We start from the raw sequence: 25,785 nt of genomic DNA, 5'->3' as shown, positions 1-25,785 counted from the left end.
TGAAGACTTTTCGGAGGTTTTCTGAAGACTAAAATACGATCCAACTATTTTTGACCACAAATTCATATACAACACGCAAGTATGTACGACGAACATGAGTTTCTCTTCTTCTAATAATAAATATTTTCGTTCACTTGACCGTGAATTAGTGCACTTAACGTAAACCGAGCACCCGAATCCAATAACTTCAGAAGACTGTAACTCGAGAATAGTAGTTATTCAGACCCAGGTGCCATGGACTTTTTTAATCTACACATCAAGAAGTATCATTGACCAAACTTTCATCAAATTTGACCGTGACCACTTTTCCATAAGGAGTGTTGCCTGGTCCTTTAGTCTATTTAGATCTTATAGTAAAAAAGTTCTAGTATAAAAACTTTAACTTCATTTTTCTCAATAACTTGCAAATGTCACATAATATAGACCCTTCATGCACTTGTGTCTTCAATTATTTTGTAATTAGGGGGGGAAAGGCTCTTTTCGTCGTCTTCCTCGTTTTATTTTGTATTTATTTTTATATAAAAAATGTTTCCTTTTTGACAGATGTTGTGTACTAGCAAAAAACTAGCTTATGGCAATTGCATTATTCATATTGTGTTTTCTTTTTGTCTCATTGTATATCTAGGCAGTAGAAGAAGCATATGTGCCTGTTATAAAAATGGACTTCGATGGTATAGAAATTGATATGCTCTTTGCACAGTTATTACTTAAAGAAATTCCAGAATCAATGGATTTGAGAGATGATATGCTTCTTAAACATTTAGAACCTAAATGCGTGCGGAGTCTGAATGGTTGTCGAGTGACAGACGAGATTTTAAGACTGGTACCAAATATTGAAAACTTCAGAATGGCTCTTCGAGCTATTAAGCTTTGGGCAAAACGTAAGTCATATGTTGTTATTTTTATACAATTATTACATAGGTCTGCGACCAAAAAGCTGTTTGAATAATTTCAGCTAATTCTTATTCACTAAAAGGGATAGTTCCCTGGGTTGGCTTTATACCTTATAGTTAAACAAACGGGAACATGAAGTAAAACCACTTCTATGTAAAAGGTATATTTACTAAAAATTTTAAAAATCCCAATGGATTGAATAAAATGTATTCATCAGAACGTTTTCGAACCTATCGGTCCATCATCAGTGAATCTAAAATCAAATAAGTAATCCCACTATTAAAATTGAAAAGATGGTTGAAATTTTGAAAGTTAAAAAGTGTGGTTATGATTACTTACTTGAATACTTGCAAAATAGCCCCAGAACCAAACAATGCTTGTGATTATAAATCAATCTACATTATGTTACAATAGTATTGTAAAGGCTAAACGCCGATGTTCATGGATATAACCTCTGGGAACATGGTGATACTCTACCCGAGGACCCAATCAACCATCTTAGGTCAACGATGACTACCAAGTGTCAAAGGTTTGTAAGGAAATGCTTGATGTGACATTGACAGTTCAGGAAGAAGGTAGTCGATTTTCAAAAGAATTTAAAACAAAAGTCATGATCTAAAACGATGATATGGGAAAGATTTTAATATCTGAAAATGTCTGGTATTTAAATCTATTGTTTTTAAAAAATGTGTTTTACAAAATAAAAATTATTTTTAACTGTAACTACAAATTGACTGTATAAAATAAAATTAAACTGATCAAATTAATCAAGATGACGAAAGTGAGCTGATTAGTAGTAATGATAGAAATAAAAATAAATAAGAAGGTGGTGAGATAGAAGAAAATTTTAAATTTTGAATTGGGATATTATTATACAAAGAAATTACTATGTCAGCAACATGTATATTAATATTGTATTGGTGGTTGTATATGTAGAAGGGAAATTTTTATTTGAATGTAGGTGAAAAAGTTAAAAAATAAAAAAATTGGAGTTAAGATATAGTCAATCTGATAGTAGGAAATGTATGATTAAAGGAATGCAATTATTATGAAACATTTTTTAATAAAATTGAGAAAATTCTTGCGACACAATGGTGAATGTGTAAAATTGAAGATAATTATCTTCACCATTGTGTCACAAGAATTTTCTCAATTTTATAACAAAAAAATGTTTCATAACAATTGCATTCCTTTAATCATACATTTCCTACTATCAGATTGACTATATCTTAACTCCAATTTATTTATTTTTTAACTTTTTCACCTACATTCAAATAAAAATTTCCCTTCTACATATACAACCACCAATACAATATTAATATACATGTTGCTGACATAGTAATTTCTTTGTATAATGATATCCCAATTCAAAATTTAAAATTTTCTTCTATCTCACCACCTTCTTATTTTTTTTATTTCTATCATTACTACTTCAGCTCACATTCTTCATCTTGATTCATTTGATCAGTTTTATTTTATTTTATACAGTCAATTTGTAGTTACAGTTAAAAATAATTGTTATTTTGTAAAACACATGTTTTAAAAACAATAGATTTAAATAACAGACATTTTCAGATATTAAAATCTTTACCATATCATCGTTTTGGATCATGACTTTTGTTTTAAATTCTTTTGAAAATCGACTACCTTCTTCCTCAACTGTCAATGTCACATGAAGCATTTCCTTACAAACCTTTGACACTTGGTAGTCATCGTTGACCTAAGATGGTTGATTGGGTCCTCGGGTAGAGTATCACCATGTTCCCAGAGGTTATATCCATGAACATCGGCGTTTAGCCTTTACAATATTATTTTAACATAATGTAGATTGATTTATAATCACAACCATTGTTTGGTTCTGGGCTTATTTTGCAAGTATTCAAGTAAGTAATCATAACCACACTTTTTAACTTGTAAAATTTCAACCGTCTTTTCAATTTTAATAGTGTGATTACTTATTTGATTTTAGATTCACTGATAATGGACCGATAGGTTCGAAAACGTTCTGATGAACACATTTTATTCAATCCATTGGGATTTTAAAAAAATTTTGTAAATATACCTTTTACATAGAAGTGGTTTTACTTCATGTTCCAGTTTGTCTAATTCTTATTAGTGCAGTGATTGAAGGTTTTCGCCTCCAATTTCGTTGAACCTCCATCGATCTTTATGAAAATTGGTGAGCAATTAGAAGATACCCCAAGAAAAAAGATGGCATGGTGACAATTTGCGCTTTAACCCTGAGGGGGGATGCCCCCTTGCCAGAGGTGGAAATTGTGTTATTAAAAATACCCCCAGAAATCGATATAGGGTCCAATTTTAAGTAAAATTGGTTATATAAAGTTATTCAAATAAATCAACAGTTTTTAAGTTATTAAAGATCAAAGATTTTGATTTTTCGTGAAAAAATGTAATTTTTAACACGGTTTTTCGTAAATCACTAAAAAACAATAAGTTTTTTCAGAAAAGTTGTCATTACCAAAATTGAAGCTAATGAAAAATCAAATAAAGACGTTATTATAAAAACTTTTTATTATATACACAAAGTCAGTTATAGGTAATTGAATGTATATTTTTTTCGGCGAGTACTCAAATTTAACTATTCAAGCTTAAATACCGGCAAAATGATGCATTTTATAACATAAACTTATTAAACATTTGTCAAAGTTCATAGAAATATCTATCAAATAAGCCCTCGAAAAAGTTGATAGTATTAAAATTTATGCACCAAAAATGTTTCAAAATGTATCTTTTAAAAAATTTTCCAAAAAATGTTATTGTTTTTTTGTAACTAACTCCGTTAATTTTTAAGATACCAGGTTCACCTAAAAACTAATTAAAAGTTAATTCCAAAAGCTATTAAAAAATGTCGAAATTAGTCTTTTAAACCTCTAAATTTTTTAACAATAAAAGGTTAAATAGCCCCGGTTACATATGGTTCTCGCAGCAAAATTGAAATTTTAAACGTTTCTAGCTCGGTTATTTTTTACTCTACGGAAATAGTAAAATTGGTAAAGTATTTGGAACATAAAAAACTAAAATTTAGTTATATATCAGTTTTTACGTATATTAAGTATTTTTGGAGTTATTATCAAAAGAAAATGAAAAGTACGATAATTTTAAAAATTCTGATTTTTTAAATTGTATCTTTTTTTCGAAAATATGCATTCTAAACCGGTGAAAATTGTTGAAACCATTAACTATGTTAACCTAAAGAAATTATTGTGAGGATTACTACAAATTTTAATTTTTGTGGAAATGGCGTATGTTTTATTTTTCACTTTTTCCTAAAAAAATCGAAAGGGTTCTGTTATTTTCATCATAACTTGCTTAATTTTGATGCTATTAACTTCTACTGAAGCTCATTTGATAGGTACTCCGAAGTTCTTTGACAAGTGCTTAACAAGTATATTCCATAAAATGCATCGTTTTCATGCATTTTTTTAAGAAAAAATAAAATTTTTGATGTTTAATAACTCGAAAAGTATTGATTTATGTTAATAACTTTATATAACAAATTTTGCTAAGTTGCCCCTCTATCGATTTCTGGTATTTTTTTTATTAAAAAAAATTTCACCCCTCAGAAGGGGTGGCATCCACCCCCAGGGTAAAAGCGCAAGTTGGCATCATGTCACCTTTGTTCCTTGAAGTATCTTCTAACTACTCACCAATTTCCATGAAAATCGATGAAGGGTCAAAGAAATTGGAGGTGAAAACCTTCACTGACTCCACTATATATGAATTTCGTACTTTTACACTAGGATAACAGGAAAATGATGCATCTTATTAAATATAGCCACTAAACATATTTTAAAGTACTTAGAAATACCTATCAAAAAAGCTGTAGAAAAAGTGGATAGCATTAAAATTAAGTAAGTTATGATGAAAATAAGCGGACCCTTTCGAATTTTTTAGGAAAAAATAAAAAATAAAACATACGCCATTTCCACAAAAATTAAAATTTATAGTAATCGCTATAATACTTTCTTTATTTTAACGTGTGTATTGCATTTCTTGTATTGCATCTTTTTATGTATTGCATTTTAAAAATATTTACATGTGATGTAAAAAAGAGTTACAATGTAGCTAATGATCGTTTTGGCTCCACGAATCCTGGGAGTTAGATACACATACGTGCTAATATCAATATCTATGGGTATACCTATAGTTTGGTTATTTTGAGATAATTTAATAAAGATGTTAAATTTGAGGTCAGTACATTTGTTAAATTGTCACTAAGGGCACACTCGATCCTTTCGTTTTGCTATAAATCAGTTAAAATTATCAAAACAGCTTTTAAAATTTTTGTTTGCAGATCTGTCTATTATTCGTAGTCGATTTTTGCGATGTTTTTGTGTGTAAGTAGTAAACTCAAAATATTTTTTAGGACATGGTATATACAGTAACGTATTGGGTTACTTGGGTGGTGTATCCTGGGCGATGCTAGTTGCAAGAACATGCCAGTTGTATCCAAACGCAACATCATCTACACTTGTTAATAAATTCTTCCTTATATTTTCGAAATGGCAATGGCCTCAACCAGTTCTACTAAAACAACCATCTAACGTCAACTTAGGATTTGTGGTGTGGGATCCGAGGGTATGTATAACTATTTTCCTACTAAAGCCCTAACAACTATATGTTGGGACAAACTAAAATATATGCGTAATTGAAGTGCTTATTGTATAAAATAAGTCCGCAATACTTAGTTTTGAGACAAATAAAAGAAAACTAACTACACTTGCGTGCAAAAAAATCGACTCACATCATGCTGTCGTCTTTGACTTAAAACGACTAATGCAAAAAAATATTGTCTATTATACAGTGATGAGTGCGGTAATAACCGGCAAAATAGCGCAAAAGATGGAAAACACTAAATTGTGAGATAAAAATAGATGAAACTAGTAGAGGTGGGATATTACGCAATAGAAACATATAAATTTACATTATATTGATTGTTTCTCACCTTTAGACGTATCGGACAAGTTTGGCAACTAACACTGTGACAGTGACAGTTTTAGTTGACATTTGAACTATTTTGCCGTATAGTGAAGTTATCTAGAAAAGCCAAATTCCGCCTTACTACAGTGAAATGACAAAAACATTATTTTCTAACAAGGTTAAAACGTGTTATTTAAACTCACATTTATCGCCAAACATGTTTGATATACTTATTAGAAAAAAAATAACCAATCGGTTTTACCGATGGGTCAAAAGACGCAAATGGAACGGGCTGTGCACTGCAGTGTTCCACGAAAATAAAAATTACCATCATCCATATAGCCTATCCACTGCATGCTCAATATACACAGCAGAAATGATAGCAGTAATGTTTGCTCTTCAATATGTACTACTGAATCCAACTAGTAATTATGTTATATTTACTGACAGTAAAAGCGTGGTGAACAGATTTAGTAACATTCAAACAGTCAAACACATAAACCACATTGAACTGAATATTCTTAAAACTCTGTTTGAAACTAGATATACATTTAGGAGTAAATGTAACAATTACTTGGATTAAGGGCCATTCCGGAATAAAAGGCAATTAAATAGTTGACAATTTTGCTAAATCAGTATACATGATCGGAGAAAAAATAAACAAAGATTTAATTTAACAATAAAAAACTGAAAACGTTTGTTTTCTAGATTCAATTCCAGCTTCAGATATTGATACTTTTAGCAGACAAAAACTTGGCAATTACATTACACAGGATGTAATACTGGCTCAAATTAGACCATTAATCGGATGTTATTAATATGCTCTTATTAGCTTAGAAATAAAAATAATAGAAAAAGCAAATTAAGAATGTCAAATAAAAAGAAATAAAATATTGGGCGCCGCTGGTTACCTTATGGGAACAAAAATATACAAAAATAGAAACTTAAAAGAAAAGATAGATAACTCAAAAAATTAAACAAAAACATAGTCGATATACAATATGAAGACCACACGGAAGAAAGGCGAAATGTCACAACGAGGTTAATTCGAGAAAATTGAATTTTTAACTTTCAAACCCTAACTATCATCATACAATTAAATATTTTGCGTACTTCTTCATTTAAGTACTCTTCATAGTTATTTTGTAATGTATTATTTAATCAACGGAATTTAAAACGCAAAACTTAGAAACATTGCTTTATGTAAACACAAGTCACTACAAACACGGGAAAAAAGCGAAATGTATGACAACAATTTTTTTTCTGTTCTTCATTTGTCTAGCTTTTATTATTTTCTCCTCATTTTATTTACGTTTTTGTTCTAAGGTAAGCCTCTATAGAACCATCTAGCCCTTTCAGATGTGCAAAACTGACTCAAGTGAACCAGATCGTTGAATTTTTCGATGTTTCGTAAGACCTGTGTCTTATCGGATTTGTACATAGTGTACATTTTCTTAATATTTAAGTCATCCGGAAGGTACATTTTCTTAGTTTTATTTTTACTATAATGGCTTTCTCTTCCTTTAAAACGCTTTATGTGTTCAATGTTCAATAACTTCATCTAGCTGTTGTTTTGGTAATGCGTGTTTTTTTGGATTTTTTCCGCGTTTGTCAATTGGTGCACTACCAGTAGCTTATAAACTTTTTTGAATATTTTCAAGCCTCTTCCGACCAATTCAATGAAGGCTTAGAAAAGCTTTAAAACAAACTGGGACGTCAGTAGTTTTATCGTCAGTCACGTTGCAATCTTGATGTAGCTTCACCTCGGGCTCTTCTTTGCTTTACGGGCATTAACGTTATTAGGCCTGCCAAATAAATATTTTGTTTATCACGCACCATACGGTTAAAATTGTTTCTAATGTTTGATCGGTTTTGCTGGTCTACTGTTTTAAAACACTTAAGTCTCTCTACATTGACAATCGTCACCTGTTTCATGGCTCTGTTGTCTTAACCGCTTCATTTCTTCATTTATTCGACCTGTAATTTTCCTTTTTCTAGTGTTTTTTTCGCGACCCGTATCATCTTTTTCACTATCCGTCATTTTCGATCACAATAATACGCACTTTATTTAACGTTTTTAGTAAACAAAATGTGGCGTGTACTCCCCCGACGCCGACGCGACGTCCCGACAAGCACTGACATTCCACCTTTCTCGAATTTACGCGAGGACCATTCGCCTTTCTTCCCTGTACGAAGAATTTTATAACGTGTTTTAAGCTATGAGGATTCGTCTGTTTCCCATGTTTGAATGACTCACATAAAACTACTACTAAAAACCTACATATTGCTGCTTTGACCCGAAAATAATAAAAAATTGAGATTTCGCCTTTCTTCCGTGTGGTCTTCATATATAAAATACTTATGGTGTGAAAGCAAATATAGCGTGACTTACCTTATATATGTCTTTATTCAGCTAAATCTTTGTTGTACTTACGATACAAGAGAGAAGGAAAAGACAAATAATTAAATTGTATTTTGCAAATCAAACAATATTTATCGAAACAAAAAGAAATTAAATCTGTGATCTCTTACGGTGTTACAAATAGAGATCATTTTTATCAAAAAGAAAATAAAAAGTTTTAACATAAAAAAAATAATACCTTGTTTATTAGTCCTGAATCTTCTTGGTTGGTTTTAAGTCCAAGGCACAATTCGCTTCCCTTTACAAATGAAAGTACATCAGTTAACTCCCATAGTTTATAGAAAAATTCGGCATCAATTTTTTTTTAACAAATCGGCAATACTCGCACAAAAATTTGAAGAACTCAATAGTTCTTTCGTATATTAAACGGGATCAAAAAATACTAAAATAAAAGCAACTCCGTGCTTTAATTGTGGTGTTAAAACTATTAACATAGAAGAAAACTCCTAACTCCTGCTTGCATGTAAGAAGAATTTATTATACCGATATTGGTATAAGATATCGCGTTCGCCTAAAAACAGCAGAACGCGGTGGCCTGCGGCTTGTTTAGACCATACTGGAACAAACACTTTAACACCAACACAAAGACTTGTGCAATAAAATTGCACAATAACTTCACTTAAAAAACTCAAACTAAAATTTCAACTCAACTCTTCAGAAACCGCTATAAGCGGTCTCTGCCCGAGGCTACAACTACAACTTGAGTTCTTGACGGCTCCTACGTACCTTCTTTTTTCGTCTCAATTTTAGACAACGTTGCTTCTCTCAAAAACATAATTTACCTCCCATTCTAGCAATCATCAGATAGTTTATCCAATAAAAAGCCAGGGTATGTTCCTAAAAACATCCCACTAGAAGTTGTAAATCTTCTTAACCAATAAGAAAATACTCATTATCCGTAAACAAGTTTTTCGGTTCTCATCAAAAATGTCAAGTCAGCTCTATCAACGATTGTCGACTCAAAACTACTTGAAAAACCTTATCGCTACTATGATATGCACTATGTAAACAAACCAACTCAAATACATCATATTTTGGTCGCCAGAAACACTTATAGAAGAATTTACGACTCCAATTCTTTTGACGGTATAAGATAATATAAACATAACAAGGTTCCTTAGATGAAAATAGATATGATATCCACGCTAAAACCCCCTGAGAATGTACTATCGACAAAATACACAATATTTAACAATGTATAAACATTCTCAATTTCTTTGCAAAACGAAAATGCAGCAGCTGCATAATACTCTGGTTAAAGCGGAGAGTGCAGGAAGAGTCTATACCGGTTTCGGAGATCTTTTTCCCCTCATCAGTAAACCCATATCCTCTTCTCTCCGCTTTAACCATTTACCATAGCTTAGGGCCTTCCCGAATTGCAAAGAAAGAAATGTCACGGATGAACTAGGGCCATCTACCGGAAAACAAACTAACAAACCAAAGAAAGTATTCCACCTGTTGACAATATTTAACATCGTGAGAACGGAAAGAATCACAGAAGATCCAATTCCACGCGATACACGGTACGATTCTTGAAACGGATTTTGCATATAGGGTGGAACAAGAATAATACTAGGGTTTCGAAAACGTTAATGATCTTCGCACCCGTTACAGTACTTATGGCAAAATCGGAGATCTAACACATGTCATATTATAATGTCATTTACACATAAATAACATAAACGACCTTTATAAGGAATTAAGAAATTTAAAATGTTGTTTCCCAATAAACCTTAATATGTACTTTAATATTTACAAATTATATGGAAATTCTTCATCTCATTTATAAACATGTTAAATTATGTAAATAGAAGTTGTAAACGTAATATGTACTAACTAGGCATAATTTGTTAATGTGGTTTGAAAAAATTAAAAAGAAAAAAATATAAACAAAAAAGAAAAAAAAATACCAAAAAAAAAAACAGTAAAAAAAAGTGTTTAAAACAAATTAAAATATATAATAAAACAAGCTGAAAATGCGAGCATTATCATAACGAATACTTTGTTTATTTACGTATTTTAATTCATAATATGGAAAATTGCTATTATGAAAAGTAGTTTGGAATTAATAATTATGTTTTAATGTGCAATTATATCATTCTAATTTAAATGTTATGAACTATAAAGGTAGTTTACTTTTGATCGAAATTCATATTTTTTATATACCTCGTATAAAATTAATAAAATTTTACATATGATGGTTGCACCATAAATCTTAGAACATGAAGAGGTTTTTATAAAGAATAACTTTTCTTCGTCAAATTAAAAATAAAAGAGTTATAAATGAAAATGTTGGTATCCATAATTTGAGAAAAATCTTCAAATATTTTTTTCCATTAGAAGGATGTAATTGCACATATCAGACCATAATTTTTTATACCAAACAATATTATTTCATATACTGTCGGTTCGCTAAACTCAGACACAACTGGTTAGTGATTTTAGTCAATCATTTTGCCAATTTGGCAAAAAAATAATTACTAATTAGTTAATAATTACTAAATAATTAGTCATTTTGTCAATTTTGGCAAAATTCGCAAAAACAAAAAAATTATTTACTAAAATTACTAGCCAGTTGTGTCGATTTTAGCGAACCGACTATATTTTAATTTCATAGCAAATGGAACAGTCCATTTATCATAAAGGGGAGGCCGTATACCCGTATAAACCTTTTTAGGGTCGATTTCTCATACCTGCGGTAATCTATGGTTCAGTTGAACCAGGTTCTCCCCGTGTGGAGGCGGGCCTCTCAAGTAGAATACCTCCACAGCTTCTCCTGCTCATCGTAAAAGGCGACAAATTGGAGCAGCTGACCGCTGTCCTTCAACCCAGCTCCTAACCTGTCCCTGTGTGATAGTTATTACCCCCCAACTATCATATGACACCCACCCCTACCATCAAACACGTCCTGATACCCAAACCTATACCCGAGGAGAAAACCTCCACGAATTTAAAAACCAGTGGAGGAAACCACTGAAAACAAACGGATATGCATAGGGATTGCGGCTATGCACCATCCTAGTATACCGCCACCCCAACCTCAAGGTGTAACACCATCGTGCCGAAGGGGTGCATGGCCCAGGGGTAACGTAGTGGGCTACAAGCGATGCCTAAGGGAGATGGCGACCCGAGGGGAAAACAGCCTTGGCGGGGCAAGGGCGCACTGCCCCACTGGACATATCAACACGACCCAACTCGTGGGAAGGAAGATGGGACAAAAAAAAAACAAAAAAGGCGGAAGAGAGAGCAGCGGGGGCGAAAACGAAAACAGAAGAGGCGGGGAAAAAGAAAGGGACGAGAATCAAGGGGAGAAAAGATGGAGAAGAGAAGTGGAAGAAAAGGAAGACCCCGGATCTAGAACCAGCGCAAACAGAAGCAAGGGAAAAGAAAGAGAAGGTAAGAGGGAAACAAGGGAAGTAAGAGAGGAACTGCAAACCAAGAGAGAAGAAGAAAGAAAGAGAATAGGAAGAGAAAAAGAGGGAGAAGAGAACAGACAGAAGGACGAAAAAAATAAAGCGAAGAGTCAAAGGAAAGAAAACGCAAGGGAAGAAGGGGAATCGAGCAGCTCTGACAGCAGTTCCGATGATGAATCGGAGGAAGAGGAGCAAACACCCAACTGTAATGCAAGAACAAAGTTGGAACGCCTCCAGGATAGTGTAGCGGCCCTTGAAAAAATACATGGTTGAGGTGCCAAATACAAGGGTTGCCATAAAGCAGGAGGTCGACAACCTGAGAAACCGGTTGTTCGATTATACCGAGGAACTGGAGGAAAGCAAGAAGAAAGAAGAGGTTCCAAGGAAGTCTGTTTGCACGACATCCAGAGGTGTGCAGACGAACATGGAGCCCTTGAAAGTCAAGAAAATGGCGACAATGGGTGTTCAAGTGGACCTAGAGAACCCAGAAGCCATTAAAAGGAGGGTGGACGCCATCACGGAAAAAATGGCAATATGCGAGTACGAGGAAATAACAGAGTTCTTAAATGAGGACTGGCCGGAGGAAGTCTTCCAAAGAACTAAAGTGAAAGAGGGGGACATCTCTGATATAGCAGCAGACGTGGCAGTATTTGTTACCAACAACGACGAGGACAAAAAAGCCATGGAAACGGTGAAAGGTATGTTTCCTGACCTACCAGGTGTTCCAGCGGAGGTAGATGAGGATGGAGGCCTGGGAACTGTGAGAGTCACGATGTCTGCCCATGTAGATGGAGCGTGGATTGACAAGGAGAAATATGGATTCAAACTTCTCCCAAACAAGAAGGAAGAACTCGAGTCGGTGAAGTTCCTCAAGACTTGCAGGAAACTGGTACAGAAGATGGAGGAGCTAGGAAGAGAAAGAGTGGGAATCCACACGCCAACATCACTAGGAGTTGAGACATCGAGGAGAATCCTGGAGTGGGCAGCAAGAGGAAGGGGTGTGACGATCACGCTCCTAGGCAAAAAATCCAGAAGAGGGTGGGCAAACATTAACACCAAGCCCAGAGAACAATGTGGAGTAGTACTTATCAGCAAAAACAAGGAAAAATCATTTGCGGACCTTATGACAGAAGTGAAAAGTAACCTCACAGGAAGAAAATCCATCGACATAAAAAGGATCAGACAGACCAGAAATCAAGGAATATCACTGGAACTGGGAGGAGGAAGGGAAATGGCGGAGGAAGTGAAGAAACTCCTCTCTGGTAGCACATGTGTGTCGAGAGCAGTGGCAAAAGGGGGCGTCGTAAAGAGAAGAATCTTGATGCAAGAAATCCCACCCAACACAACGGAGGATGTGATCCAAAAGGCCACAGAGGAAGCAGCAGGTAAAGAGCGGGCATGTGACATAGTAAAAACCTGGACCGAGACACGGGGTGGAGAAAGAGGGATGATGAGTGCAGTGATGGATGTCGACGAAGACGCGGCCGAAAAGATCCTAAGAATGAGAAGAATTAGGGTAGAGTATACCTCCTGTCGGGTCATAGAAGCAAGGACAGAAATACCAAGATGCTTGAGATGCCTAGCCTTTGGACACAAGCAATGGAACTGTAAAGGGCAGAACAGAAGAGGATGTTGCTTCCGATGCGGCAAAGAGGGTCACATAGCGTCGGAATGCAAGACAGAAACAATCAGATGTCTCAACTGCGATGTGACCGGGCATGTGGCGAATTCAAGAAGATGTCCAAAGTTCAACCGACTGGTTGAAAGTAGGGACCACTAAGGACTAGTCCCAGGAAGAGCGCGCGAGTGGAAACAGTATGAAAGAGAGCGTGAAAGAAGTCCGAGTCTAAGAAATGGCGAACACAGGAAATAAGATCCGAGAGCTGAGAGTACTACAAACGAACGTGGGAACGGCGAGATTAGCACATGATCTCGCCGAGGCTGCCGCCGTAGAAAAGAATATCGACGTGCTGGTGACGGCGGAGCCAAACCCAACAGCGGCTAAGAAAAGAGGATGGTTTGTGGATACGACTGGAAGGGCCGCTGTACGAATCTACAATAGAAAGCTGCGAGTGTATGAAATTAAACCGAAGGAAGGATACGTGATCGTCCGGATGGAGAAGATGCAGCTGGTCTGCTGTTATGTTTCTCCGAACATAACAGTGGGTGAGTATGAGAGGAAGATGGACGAGATCATGCAGGAAGTGGGGAACACAGGAGGAGAATGCGTAGTGCTGGGAGACTTTAATGCAAAAGCAGCGGAGTGGGGATCTCCTATCACCGACACTCGCGGCAGGATACTGACCGACTGGGTGGGTACTCTGGATCTAGTAGTACTGAACACAGGTCTGGCGCCTACGTTTGTTAGGAGAGGTACAGGTACGTACATCGACGTGACTATGGCGACACAAGGAATAGCGGCGAAAGCAAGAGGCTGGAAGGTTTTACCAGACTACACCGGAACGGAGCATCAGTACATCGAATTCTCGATAGTCGGGGCGGGAACTACTAACGCAGTCCGCGCGTCTGGTACGTCGGGAGGCGGATGCGGCGATGGAAATGACTGGAAAGTATACGAGGAGCTGATCAAATGGAGAGTTAGCATGATGCAGGGTCAATCACCGACAGTCGAAAACCTGGAGAGGGTAATTAAAGAAGCGATGGAGGGAAGCAGGAGGGGTCGCCGAGATATAAACAAGATGCCCTACTGGTGGAACGCGGACATCGAGACACAAAGAAATGAATGTATAGTCATGAGAAGAAGGCTAACGAGAGCAAGGGGCAGAGCAGGAGTCGATCCTGATGTCATCGAGGAGATCGAGGAGGAGTACCGCCTACGGAAGAGGGAACTCTACAGGAAAATTCGTGCAGAAAAGAGAAGGCACTGGAGAGAACTGTGTGAAAAACTGTATGAGGACGTCTGGGGTCAAGGATACAGGATCGCCATGAAAAAGTTCCATGCGTACCCCTCGTATGAAATGCCTATGGATAAGAAGCTCGAGGTAACACGAGAGCTCTTTCCCGCGGGCAGGTGGCATGGTGTACGGAGAGACGGGGAAGCTGAGCGGGCTGTACCCTTTACCATGGATGAACTTGTCGAGGCATTGGGCGCACTTAAGACGCGCAGGTCCCCCGGTTTGGATCAGATATCATCTGAAGCGGTGAGGTGTCTAGGACGGGCGGAGCCCGCGTGGCTTCTGGAGCATATGAATGCACTGCTGGAAGCACAGACCTTTCCTGAGCCTTGGAGGACATCGAAGTTGGTACTGCTTCCCAAAGCTGGGGAAAAGTATCGACCCATCTGCCTTCTTCCGTGCGTCGGTAAGCTGTATGAAAGAATGCTGCGGGGACGTATCGATGGCATGATTGAGAGGTCGGGAGGCTTGTCCCCGAGGCAGTTTGGTTTCTGTAAAGGGAGAAGCACGATTGATGCAATCGTGAGTGTATTCGACGCATTGCGCAATAGAGGGGATGAACACCGTTGGGCGGCCCTATTGTTGTTCGATGTTAGGAATGCATTCAATACGCTGCAGTGGAACGAGGTAATGAAGGCAATGGAGAAGAGAGAGTGTCCTGGATACCTGATGAACGTGGTAGCGGAATATCTGTCTGAAAGAAGAATTATGGTGGAGAAAGGCACGATCGTGGATGTGACGGCAGGTGTTCCCCAGGGATCTGTCTTGGGCCCGACGCTATGGAATCTAGCATATGACGGGATTCTGAACTGTGAATATGGAGAGGGTTCGTCTCCCTTCGCGTTTGCAGACGATCTCGCTGTGCTGGTAGTGGCGCGGGACGAGCCAGATCTTAAATACCGGGTACGGAAAGCAGGCGGCGTCGTGAAGAAATGGATGACAGCATGGACTGAAACTCGCGGCAGAGAAGACCGAGTCCATCATTCTGAAGGGGAAAAGGAACAGGCAAAGTGTGGAGCTACAATGTGCAAGAGCGTGTCTAACACCCAAGAAACACGTAAAGTACCTAGGAGTGACGATGCACCAGAATGGAAAATGGGGGGAGCACGTGCAGGTGGTGACCCGGAAGGCTGCAAACAGTGCGGCTGCGTTGGGGAGGGTGATGCCCAACATTGGAGGACCCAAATCCGAAAGGAGGAGGGCCTTGCACGGTGTTGTTCAGTCGATCGTCCTCTATGCAGCCCCAGTCTGGAGTGAGGCGGTAGGGATACGGGCCTACAGGGGGCTCATTACACGAGTGGACAGAACAAGTCTGCTGCGAGTGGCATGCGCCTACAGGACTGTGTCTGCCGCAGCCTTGTGGGCCATCACTGGATGTGTTCCGCTGCATGTGTTGGTAGTAGAAAGAAAAGAACTGTATGAGAGAAGAGACCTTGAGCTTACTGTGGCCGAGAGAAGACAGGAAAGAGAAAGGTCAATTGAAAGATGGCAGCAAGAATGGAACAACATGGAGCATGTGGCACAGTGGACAAAGATGCTGCTTCCTAACTTAAAGGATTGGATGGACTGTGGTCACAGGCGACTGGACTATTTCCTGACGCAGGTGCTCACAGGACACGGGTGTTTTAGAGCCTACCTCTCTAGGTTTGGAAAGGCTGACACTGACGAATGTCTATACTGCAGACACCCGGACACTGTTACACATACCATGCTAGAGTGCAACAGATGGATAGTAGAAAGAAATAGAATGGAAAGAGAGACAGGTGTGAATTTTTTGACAGTGCGAGAAATGATTGAGAGAATGATTGAAAATAAAACTGGTTGGACTAGCATACACAACTATATCCGTGTAGTGATCAAGAAGAAAGAAGAGGAGGAAAAACAGCTGTACCAACGATAGGGGTGAAATATATGGCGAGTAGAAGGCAGAGGGAATAAGTTTTGACGAGAGGCGAATAAGTGAGATATATTGTATGAGACAGACTGTGGGAAAGAAGCTAAAAAAAAAAACCAATCTTGGGACCAAAAAAAAGGAGGAACGGGGAAAATGAAGGGCCTCCTTGCTCACAGTCTGTGGATAAATGAAGGTAAAGTGCTTCGGAAGCGATGTCGACCTTGCAGCGGCCATTCCGTTTTCGGAGCGCTGGATGACAGAGGAGGGTCTGGTTTAGCAGGTAGGCATTCGTCGTAGCCTCGGCGACGAGAGAGCGTTTTAAAGCACCTCGGGAACTTTCGCTGGTACTACGAAGAATGAATCCTGCACTAAGGTCAGTCAGGCGGCGTTCTGGACTGAGGTGTCTTTTGAAGATTCCAGACCCCCCCTCTTTAAAGACGAAAAAAAAAAAGTTGAACCAGGTTCACCGGTGATCTTAGGTTTTGTTTGTAATGCATTTCTCATTGCACGTTCATGTCAGTGCTCGTTCTACAGCTTTCGAGAAATGCCAATAGATGGCAAAAGGTAAAAAACTATCGCCATTTTGAGCAACCTTTTTATGCTGTTTTTGAATAAAGTTAAATTTAAGTATTTATAGTCAAATAGTCATTTTAATAATTATAAATAAATAATATAAAAACAAAAATAATGTTATCGTTTATCGTTAGGCTTAATATAATAAAATAGGATATATTTATGACAGCGTTTCATGTTAATACAACGCATGCGTAGTCCATGAAATCATCTGAACTGAGTTCTGAAATCTTTTTAACGGCCGAATTCCACCGTTCAAGTTTAAACTGCCATCGATTGAACGTGAATTGAGAAAGACGATTTTGACTTTAAACTGACGTTTACTAGAAGTTCAGGTTAAACTGGAGTTGAACTCGATATGAGAAATTGGCCCTTAAAGCTGTTAATAAATAATTATTGCTTTTAAAATATACTCAAATTGTATTTTTGAACATCTTATTTATTTTATATAATAATGAAATTCACTATCAAATGTCATTGATGTTTTATTAATACTTAATTTAAAATTTAGTTTGACATTCACGAAGTGTCAAACTCAAATGTAAATAACCTATGCTTTGCTTAAAAAATTGAGATTAAAAAACTAGCCTACTTAATAGCAACGATTTCAGCTGGACGTGTAATGTCTCGGCAGAAAATAAAACTATTGTGACGTCACATTTTAGACTTTGAAGTCGATTATCTCGAAGACGGTTAAAAATATCGAAATGCCGTTTTTAGATTTGGATTCAGAATAAAACACTACATAAGAATCCATTGATAAATCTGATCTGAGTATTGCAGGAGCGGCAACGCAATAACACACACACTTTTGCGAATTTATAAACGAAATATTTTCGTTGAAAAAACACAATGTATACTGAATTCGCTCTACCGAGATTCACTTTGACACATTTGGAATAGGAAACATACAACACAAAAATTCTTACCTCACACTATTAACTGCTAAAATCAACTTAATCTTTCATTAAAAAAAGAAGAATTATTAAAAATAGTGGGAGTGTCTACTAATCTCATAAAATTTTGTGGAGTTTATTTCTACAAAATATTTTTATTTTGTACAATAAATAATTTTCTTATACATTATAATGGTGTAAATAAATAATTATTGATTGGCGTAAGGTTTATGTTATTTTTATGTCTGTTTACTAATAATAATATTGGCTATGAGCAGGTGCGTTGGTTGTGTAGTAATTTCCAATCACTTCTGACAACTGAACTTCCCAAAAAAGAAATTACTAACGTCAGTGTCAAAGTGAATCTCGATAGAGCGAATTCAGTATACCTATGTATCTATAAAAATAATATTGTAGTATGTACTTATGTTATGAAATAAAACATTTATGACTATGAATCTGCAACCAATCACAAACAAAACTGGCTAATTGGCTCTGCCAAAGCCATTTTTCAAAAAAAACTATTTGCCGGTTATTAGCGTGCTGATCACTGTATATACAATTTGGCAGTTTAAGTTATCTACTGTACAAATAAAACACCTCGTTTATTGAATTCTGCTAATTAGTGTGGAAATTCAGTTCGAAGGTCATTTGTCAACTGGTACCGGATTGGCGCCAACGTCGTGGTGGGGCACACGTCGATCGCGCTTGAAGAGATGTATTCGCGTCTATGGTTAAAGAGTTCTTTGAACATGAACAATTATGACTGCCATATTGTGGTATTGTAGTAAATCTTCTTCTTCAGGTGCCATCTCCGCTACGGAGGTTGGCAATCATCATAGCTATTTTAATTTTTCATTGTAGTAAATAGAGGGATTTAAAACTATTGTAAAAGTTACTATTAAAAAAAAGCTAAAATGTATTTGACTTTTAAGATATGACATGACATATTAATTATAAAATAAGATGATATTATGTTAGAAAGGAATCTTAAGTATTACATAATTAAACAGGATTATATGTTAAATATTAAGAATAATAAAGCAAAATATTTAATCAAATACTTCATACTTTCCCAAACAATCTAAGATACTTCCCATTTTCCCATATGCTAGCAATAGTTATATTCCTCACTGTAGTTTTAGGAATATTAAGTTTATGTTATTCTGAAGCTATTTCCTTGTGGCATTTTTATGATTAATTATTTATATGGGAAATAAGCCACAATTAAAATGAAAAAAATAATTTTATTAACGTTTATTTTATTTTTATTTTTTATTTTTATTTATTTTTTGAGAGTAAATTAATGTAAGACCAAATACTTACGATGTCGGGATAGTATCACAGGGTTTTTCCTGGTTTTCCCTTGTGATTTACTATGAAATCTCTAACTCGAGAATTTTACTGTCGTTGCATTTGGTTGTCTTTTTAAAGACATATCACATGCTATAATTTTTTGTGACGGATATTCTTGAGTTGGGGTTAATTTCATGTAATCGAATGAACTATCTTTCAGTAAGTCGTCCCAGGAACGCAACTCATAAATATTGGCAATATCATTTTAAAGTCTTCTACTCTAAAATGTATAATATATGTCTGAATTGCCAATATAAATGAGTGAGATTAAATAAATTATTAGAAGAATTTTTTTGCTTAGCAACAACACTTTTGTTTATTTTAGTAATATTTTGTATTTTGACAACGGCACCCGATTTGGGCGTCGAAACGTTAATAAAATTATTTTTTTCATTTTAATTGTGGCTTATTTCCCATATAAATAATTAATTATTAAGTTTATCTTCTACTTCACGGATTGTTTTATTGCGGCAATAATTTTTAATCACCAACTCACGAATTTTTGATTCATTCAAATCATCTCAAACATCTGTATTGGTATATCTTGCATACGAAGAATATGGCTTCTTTAAGACCGAAAATACATATTCAATCTTCAATTTGTTTTACAGGTAAATGTTCAAGATAGATACCATCTCATGCCAATCATTACGCCAGCTTATCCACAACAGAATTCCACATTCAACGTTTCACAATCGACCAGAACGATTATGGTTGAAGAATTCAAACAAGGTCTGCTTATTACCGACGACATAATAGTAGGCAAGTACGGATGGGATAAGCTGTTCGAACAACCGCCATTTTTCACTAAATATAAACATTTCATTTTACTTCTGGTTATGGCAGATAATTCCGATGATCATTTGGAATGGTGTGGACTTGTGGAGAGTAAGGCGAGGTTACTAGTAGGTAAGTTCAGCTAACTGTTATACTTTTTATTCTCTTCATAAATTTATTGGTGGACCATTACAGTGTACCATATGAATAAAATCGGGCCAGCTCAAACTTCTATTGCCGATAGTGAAACACCAAATTAAAAATGAAAGAACTTTATTTACGAACGACACTTAAAACCCGGGAGCTAGACAAATTACTAATCTACGTGCTCTTACTGTCTTACATGGATGAATGATAAACTGATAATCGTGATGAGACTACATTTTGTCTCTGCGAAGTTATTCGAAGGAATGAATATTAATGTATGGTTTTCTTGTGGCAGTATTTTTCTGGGTCAGGCCCACGCGTATTATTTTACAAATATCTTATTACCCAATATTAGAGAACAAAGAGTTTATATTACCTCATCAACTTTTATGTGCAATTGTCCAAATTATTGTTTATCATTCGCAATAGTTAACTAAATTAGCAGGCCACATATGGTTTAATATAATAACAAATTGCTTTAATATGATATACAGGATGATATAAATAATAGGTTTGTTCTAGCAAACAGTCAAACTAGTCAGAAACCGTCAGCAACAGTTGGTCAGTGAGAGAACATAATACAGTCACCAGTGCTATCCCCTCTACTCGCGCTGGTCGACTATTCGCTGATCGTTTCAAACCGTTTGAAACTGATGCTAGAACAAACCTATTGTTTAATATCCCATATGAAAATTGAATATTTGAGATTAAACACCATAACTGGTGAAAAGGATCAGCAAGATGAGCCTCGAATCATTGTAGTAACGGGACGGATGTAATGAAAGTCTGACCCCAAATATACAGCGTTTATTCCACAAACCATACATACTGTAGACTCTAGACGGCCCACGGCCATGTTAATCTTTTGGATCGAATTAACGCCATCTCTTGATTGGAAAGGTAACTAAATTGACAAATTATAGTTACGTGGGTATTGGGACCGTGCAAGTTCGGCAAAGCGACCCCTATTTCTACGCTCTATACTAAAATTCGCACTTTTAATTATATTGGCCAATTATATTAGTCCTGGTTACTGGATAATTGTCAAGGCCATAGTCCAAAAAATAATAAGAAGAAAAAATAAGATTCAGGTTATGGTATGAAAACGTCAACAATTGTATGTAGTAAATAAAATTAGTTATTAAAATGCAGTACTGCAAGCAAAATAAAATTAATTAAATTTACCTTTATATAATAATTGCATATCATATCAATATTGTGGAGCAATATATAATTTTTCTGCTTCATTGACAGAAGGTATGAAATATACGTCAATTTGACAATTTCAATTGACAATATGAATTATTTAAGATAGTTGTAATATTTCTCCGCGACTCGCGCAGGGTCGTTTCTCGTTCCCCCTTCCAAGTACTTGCACACCGCGAATTTCAAACTATAAGTTTTGCGGGATTTTTGAGGAAATTTCTTAGGATATTAAACAATTAAATGTTTTATTCAATAATTATACTATAACTTAAAATTACCTTAAAAGTTCCATCTACATAAAAAATACTAAAAGTTCCGTCTAAAGTTATGGTAGTAGGTAATCGGGGCTGAAATACCAATATAAACAAAAATCATAGTTTTACTGAAAACTTAAAAAATATTCCAATTTGTTTTCAAAATGTGTCATGTGAAAGCACTGGTTTTATAATCGAATCATGTTTAATATTTAGTTGAATGAAAATTTTTGAAAGAATGATTGTTTAGATAAATACTTTTACAAACTTCCGAAAAATATATAAGCCCGAAATGTTGATGACACACTCGTCTATTGGAATAAACTATTTCAGGATCCATTATAATGTTTTTTAAATGTCGAGAAACACAGCACCGGACGATCCAACGTTTAGTTTAAACTAAAAATCCTACTCATAAAAACGGAGAGGAGGTTAATAAAATTGATTAAAATTGTGATTAAATCTGATTAAAAACGTAACACCACTATAATAATTAAACCACAAATTGCAAAGTAAAAAGTAAATACAATAAGCCATTAATTTAATTGTCAACTGTCAATTGTTAAATGTGATAAGAAAATAGACTGAAGGCGACATCTCTGGATTGGAAAGGGGAACTAATTTGCTGTCTTGACCTTGATCATTTACTTGAAAGATCTAAAGTACAGTTGAGTCCCTGAATCTTTACCCGTACGTCATCATTTAAAGCATATGAAATAAGTCGATTAAAAGTCGGAAATTGAAATTTACTAAACGCAACAGCAAGTGACAGTAAGTGACTTGCTGTTGCGTTTAGTAAATTTCAATTTCCGACTTATTTCGTATTCTTTAAATGATGACGCACGGGTAAAGATTCATGGACCCAACTGTATGTATGGTTTGTGGGTTATTCTCTTTGCTAGGCCCGGGAAAGCAATGTACGTGGATAACGTTTCCTTTCACACAAATTTATTGGTAATTTTCTGTCCTTTATTCTGTAACGTTGTTTTATTCGCGGTGTGCAAGTACTTGGAGGGGATACGAGAAACGATCGTGCGCGAATAGCGGAGAAATATTGCAACTTTCTTAAATAATTCATATTGTCAATTGAAATTGCCAAATTGACGTATATTTCATACCTACTGTCATTAAAGAAGAAAAATTATATAATGCTCCACAATATTGATATGATAAATATGCAATTATTATATAAAGGTAGTAAATTTAATTAATTGTATTTTGCTTGCAGTACTGCATTTTAATAACTAATTTTATTTACTACATACAATTGTTTACCTTTTAATAACATAACCTGAATCTTATTTTTTCTTCTTATTGTTTTTTTGGAGTATGCGAAAAATGTTGCTGAGCGTAGAAACCAGGTGTCGCTTTGAAAAACTTGCACGGTCCCAATAGAAAAGGTTTTTGGGTCAATTCTTAAACGCAAAAATTTATTATTACTCGATAATAAAGAACAAACGATGTTTTAAATTATCATCAGAATTAACATGCCATAACCAAATTTTTATTTACGACTTGCAAGAACCAAACAAATTGTCTGCATAATAGTTCGTTAATACACTATATATGCACATACAGGGCGATAAATATATTGTTTAATTACGGAAACACGAATTCTCAATATTTGAGATTAAACACCTAGTGAAGTGTGAAAATTCTCGGCGAGCATTTTTTATATATGTTACAGTTCAAGTTGATTCTCAGTTAGAGTTGACTTTTCCTAGTTCGAGTCAATTCCAACTGAAACGAGCAATAAAAGTTGATTTGAAAAATTACATCAACTTTTACTAGTTGAAGTTGACTCTTCCTAACTCTTGTTAGTAAAAGTAGATTATACAATTTATACGAGTATAATCTCACGTGCATTTTTGATGAGTGTGCGTCTCTTGGTTTTAACCGTTTCAACTACTTATTAGTCCAGGCTGTAACGTCGCCCCCGTTAGGTAAATTATTCTGATTAGATTTTTTTGCAAAAACTTACTCAAACAAAAATACATCCTTATAACAAATACACAGTGTCAGGCGGTACCGCGGTCGAAAAATTGTTTAACCAATTTTTGTTAATCAAATTCACAAAAATAATTCTTATCTACTCTGCCTCATATTATGTATAAGTTTTTATTGTGTGAACATTGTAAATATAGATAGCCATGAAGTACATGTACATTATAGTACATGAAGGGTTTAAAGTGTGCCTGAAGTAATAATGTATTTTAAATGGGATTTACTTTTTCGCACTGTTTTTAGCACACTTTCATATAATCAAATATCCCTAATTTTCGCCTTGTCATGGTGATGACAAGTGAGCAATAAATTGAAAACATAAGTGGATAAAGGTCATATGTCACAAAATAATGTTTTTGAGTAATGAGCATTTTAGTGTCTTTTGTTCCAAGTTAGCTATTTATTTTATAAATTTGCATTGATACACTTTTTTAAACAGGTATTTGAAGGTACTTTTTTCGCACTTTAAATTGAATTTAAAAAAAGTTACTTTAAGCCTAATATTTTAAATTTATAATTTACCTTTATCCACATAGTAAAAATAATTAAAATTTTTTAGGGTTAAGTGGATAAAAGAGTTAAGTTTCAAAAATGGGCATTTATCGTCAAAAAAAATTGCAATACAAACTGTAAAATTAATAAAAACATATTTTTAGTAGGTTCTTCTTTTCTTTTTGGGATTTTTTTTTATTTTGCTCTATCGCGTTTTCATAAAACCATATCTATACTCTTCGGGAACAAATTTTATTCGGTCTCTTAAATTTCCCAGTTTTTCCAAACTCAAACTACCAGTTTTATTTTCCAGTCTTCTTGGTCTATATTCAGTTGTGGTCAGATGTGCTGTCCTTTTTTTTTCTTAAATCTACTTGCTGACTAGTCATTAAGGTATAAATACCTTTTCTATGTCTTATAGAGATACAAGCCAAATTCGTCCACTCTTATCCATTTTACGTAACACGAAAATTAACCTTTTGATTTGACGTGTTTGTTTGCTTTTTACATAGAGGTTCGTCAGCAGATCTTCAAAGTAGTATAAAAAATTCTCCATATTTACACATTTCACATGGATAAAGGTATTATGTCCAAATGCGATCTTGGACATAGTACCTTTATCCACTAGAATTCGAAAATCTAGTGGGACATATTGCTTTAATACCTTCCTGTTATTTTTATTTAGCTAAAAATAGGTTATTTTAAAATTTTACAAGGTAAAACAACATATTAGAAGAACAAAAACCCCATAAAACAATTTTCTTAAAAAATGTGACATATGACCTTTATCCACTTATGTCTTCAATTACAAAAAAAGTTTTGACAGTTTTGTGGTTTGACAGAAGTTTGAATTTTTAAATGTCAAAGTTCTAAAAAATTGTAAAATAGGAATGTATTCCAGTGACGAAGAGTTGCAGTTTTTTATCTGTTTTTTGGTAGATAAAATATTGGTATGAAACTGTTGAAGTACTTTTTGAGCACTTAGGCGATGTATAGCACTCGGCCCGCTCGTGCTCTAAACATCGCGTTCGTGCGCAAAAAGCATACTTCACGAACTGTTTTATAAATAACTAAGTATTTCACTCCGGACAAATTTTTTTAGATTGTTTCGGTCATTCGGAGCGAAAAAGGTCTCTTGTGATTTTTCTCTAAAATTGATAGTTTTCGAGTTATACGCGATTTAAATTTTGAAAAATGCGAAATGATCATTTTTAAGGCTTAATAACTCGATTAAAAACTATTATTATGAAAGTCAGAAAGTCACCTAATCAAAGTTTAAAGCCCCCTCCCCCCCCCGGTACAAGATCCTGAAGAAATTTTTGTCATTATGTTATTACTATTTAAGCTGTTATTTTTAATTATCAACAATGAGCGCTAAAAGCGTATTGAGGCGGCCGTCAATGTGAGTGCGAGTAAGATCCTCCATTCCGACCGTCCAATGGTGCATCTCAGTCGCACTCACATTGACAGCCGCCTCAATACGCTCCTAGCGCTCATTGTTAATAATTAAAAATATCAGCTTAGTAATACAATAATGACAGATATTTCTTCAGTACCTTGTAGGGGGGTCGTTAAAATTTGATTTGGTGACTTTTTGACTT

General features: G+C 35.3%; 1 protein-coding gene across 2 annotated transcripts in view; it reads left to right on the top strand.

Moving 5' to 3' along the window:
- LOC114339275 (poly(A) polymerase type 3) overlaps positions 1-25,785 on the top strand; it is a 131,848-nt gene that overhangs the window by 39,976 nt on the left and 66,087 nt on the right. For both annotated transcript variants that reach the window (XM_050661711.1, XM_050661709.1), the window contains exons 3-5: positions 626-881; positions 5,282-5,493; positions 19,916-20,213. In XM_050661711.1, the coding sequence (XP_050517668.1) occupies positions 626-881; positions 5,282-5,493; positions 19,916-20,213 (766 nt within the window). The remainder of the gene's footprint in view (positions 1-625; positions 882-5,281; positions 5,494-19,915; positions 20,214-25,785) is intronic.

Source organism: Diabrotica virgifera, chromosome 9, assembly GCF_917563875.1.
Source record: "Diabrotica virgifera virgifera chromosome 9, PGI_DIABVI_V3a".
Lineage (NCBI taxonomy): Eukaryota > Metazoa > Arthropoda > Insecta > Coleoptera > Chrysomelidae > Diabrotica > Diabrotica virgifera.
Note: the sequence above shows the minus strand (reverse complement) of the source record. Positions and strands in the feature narration are given on the sequence as shown.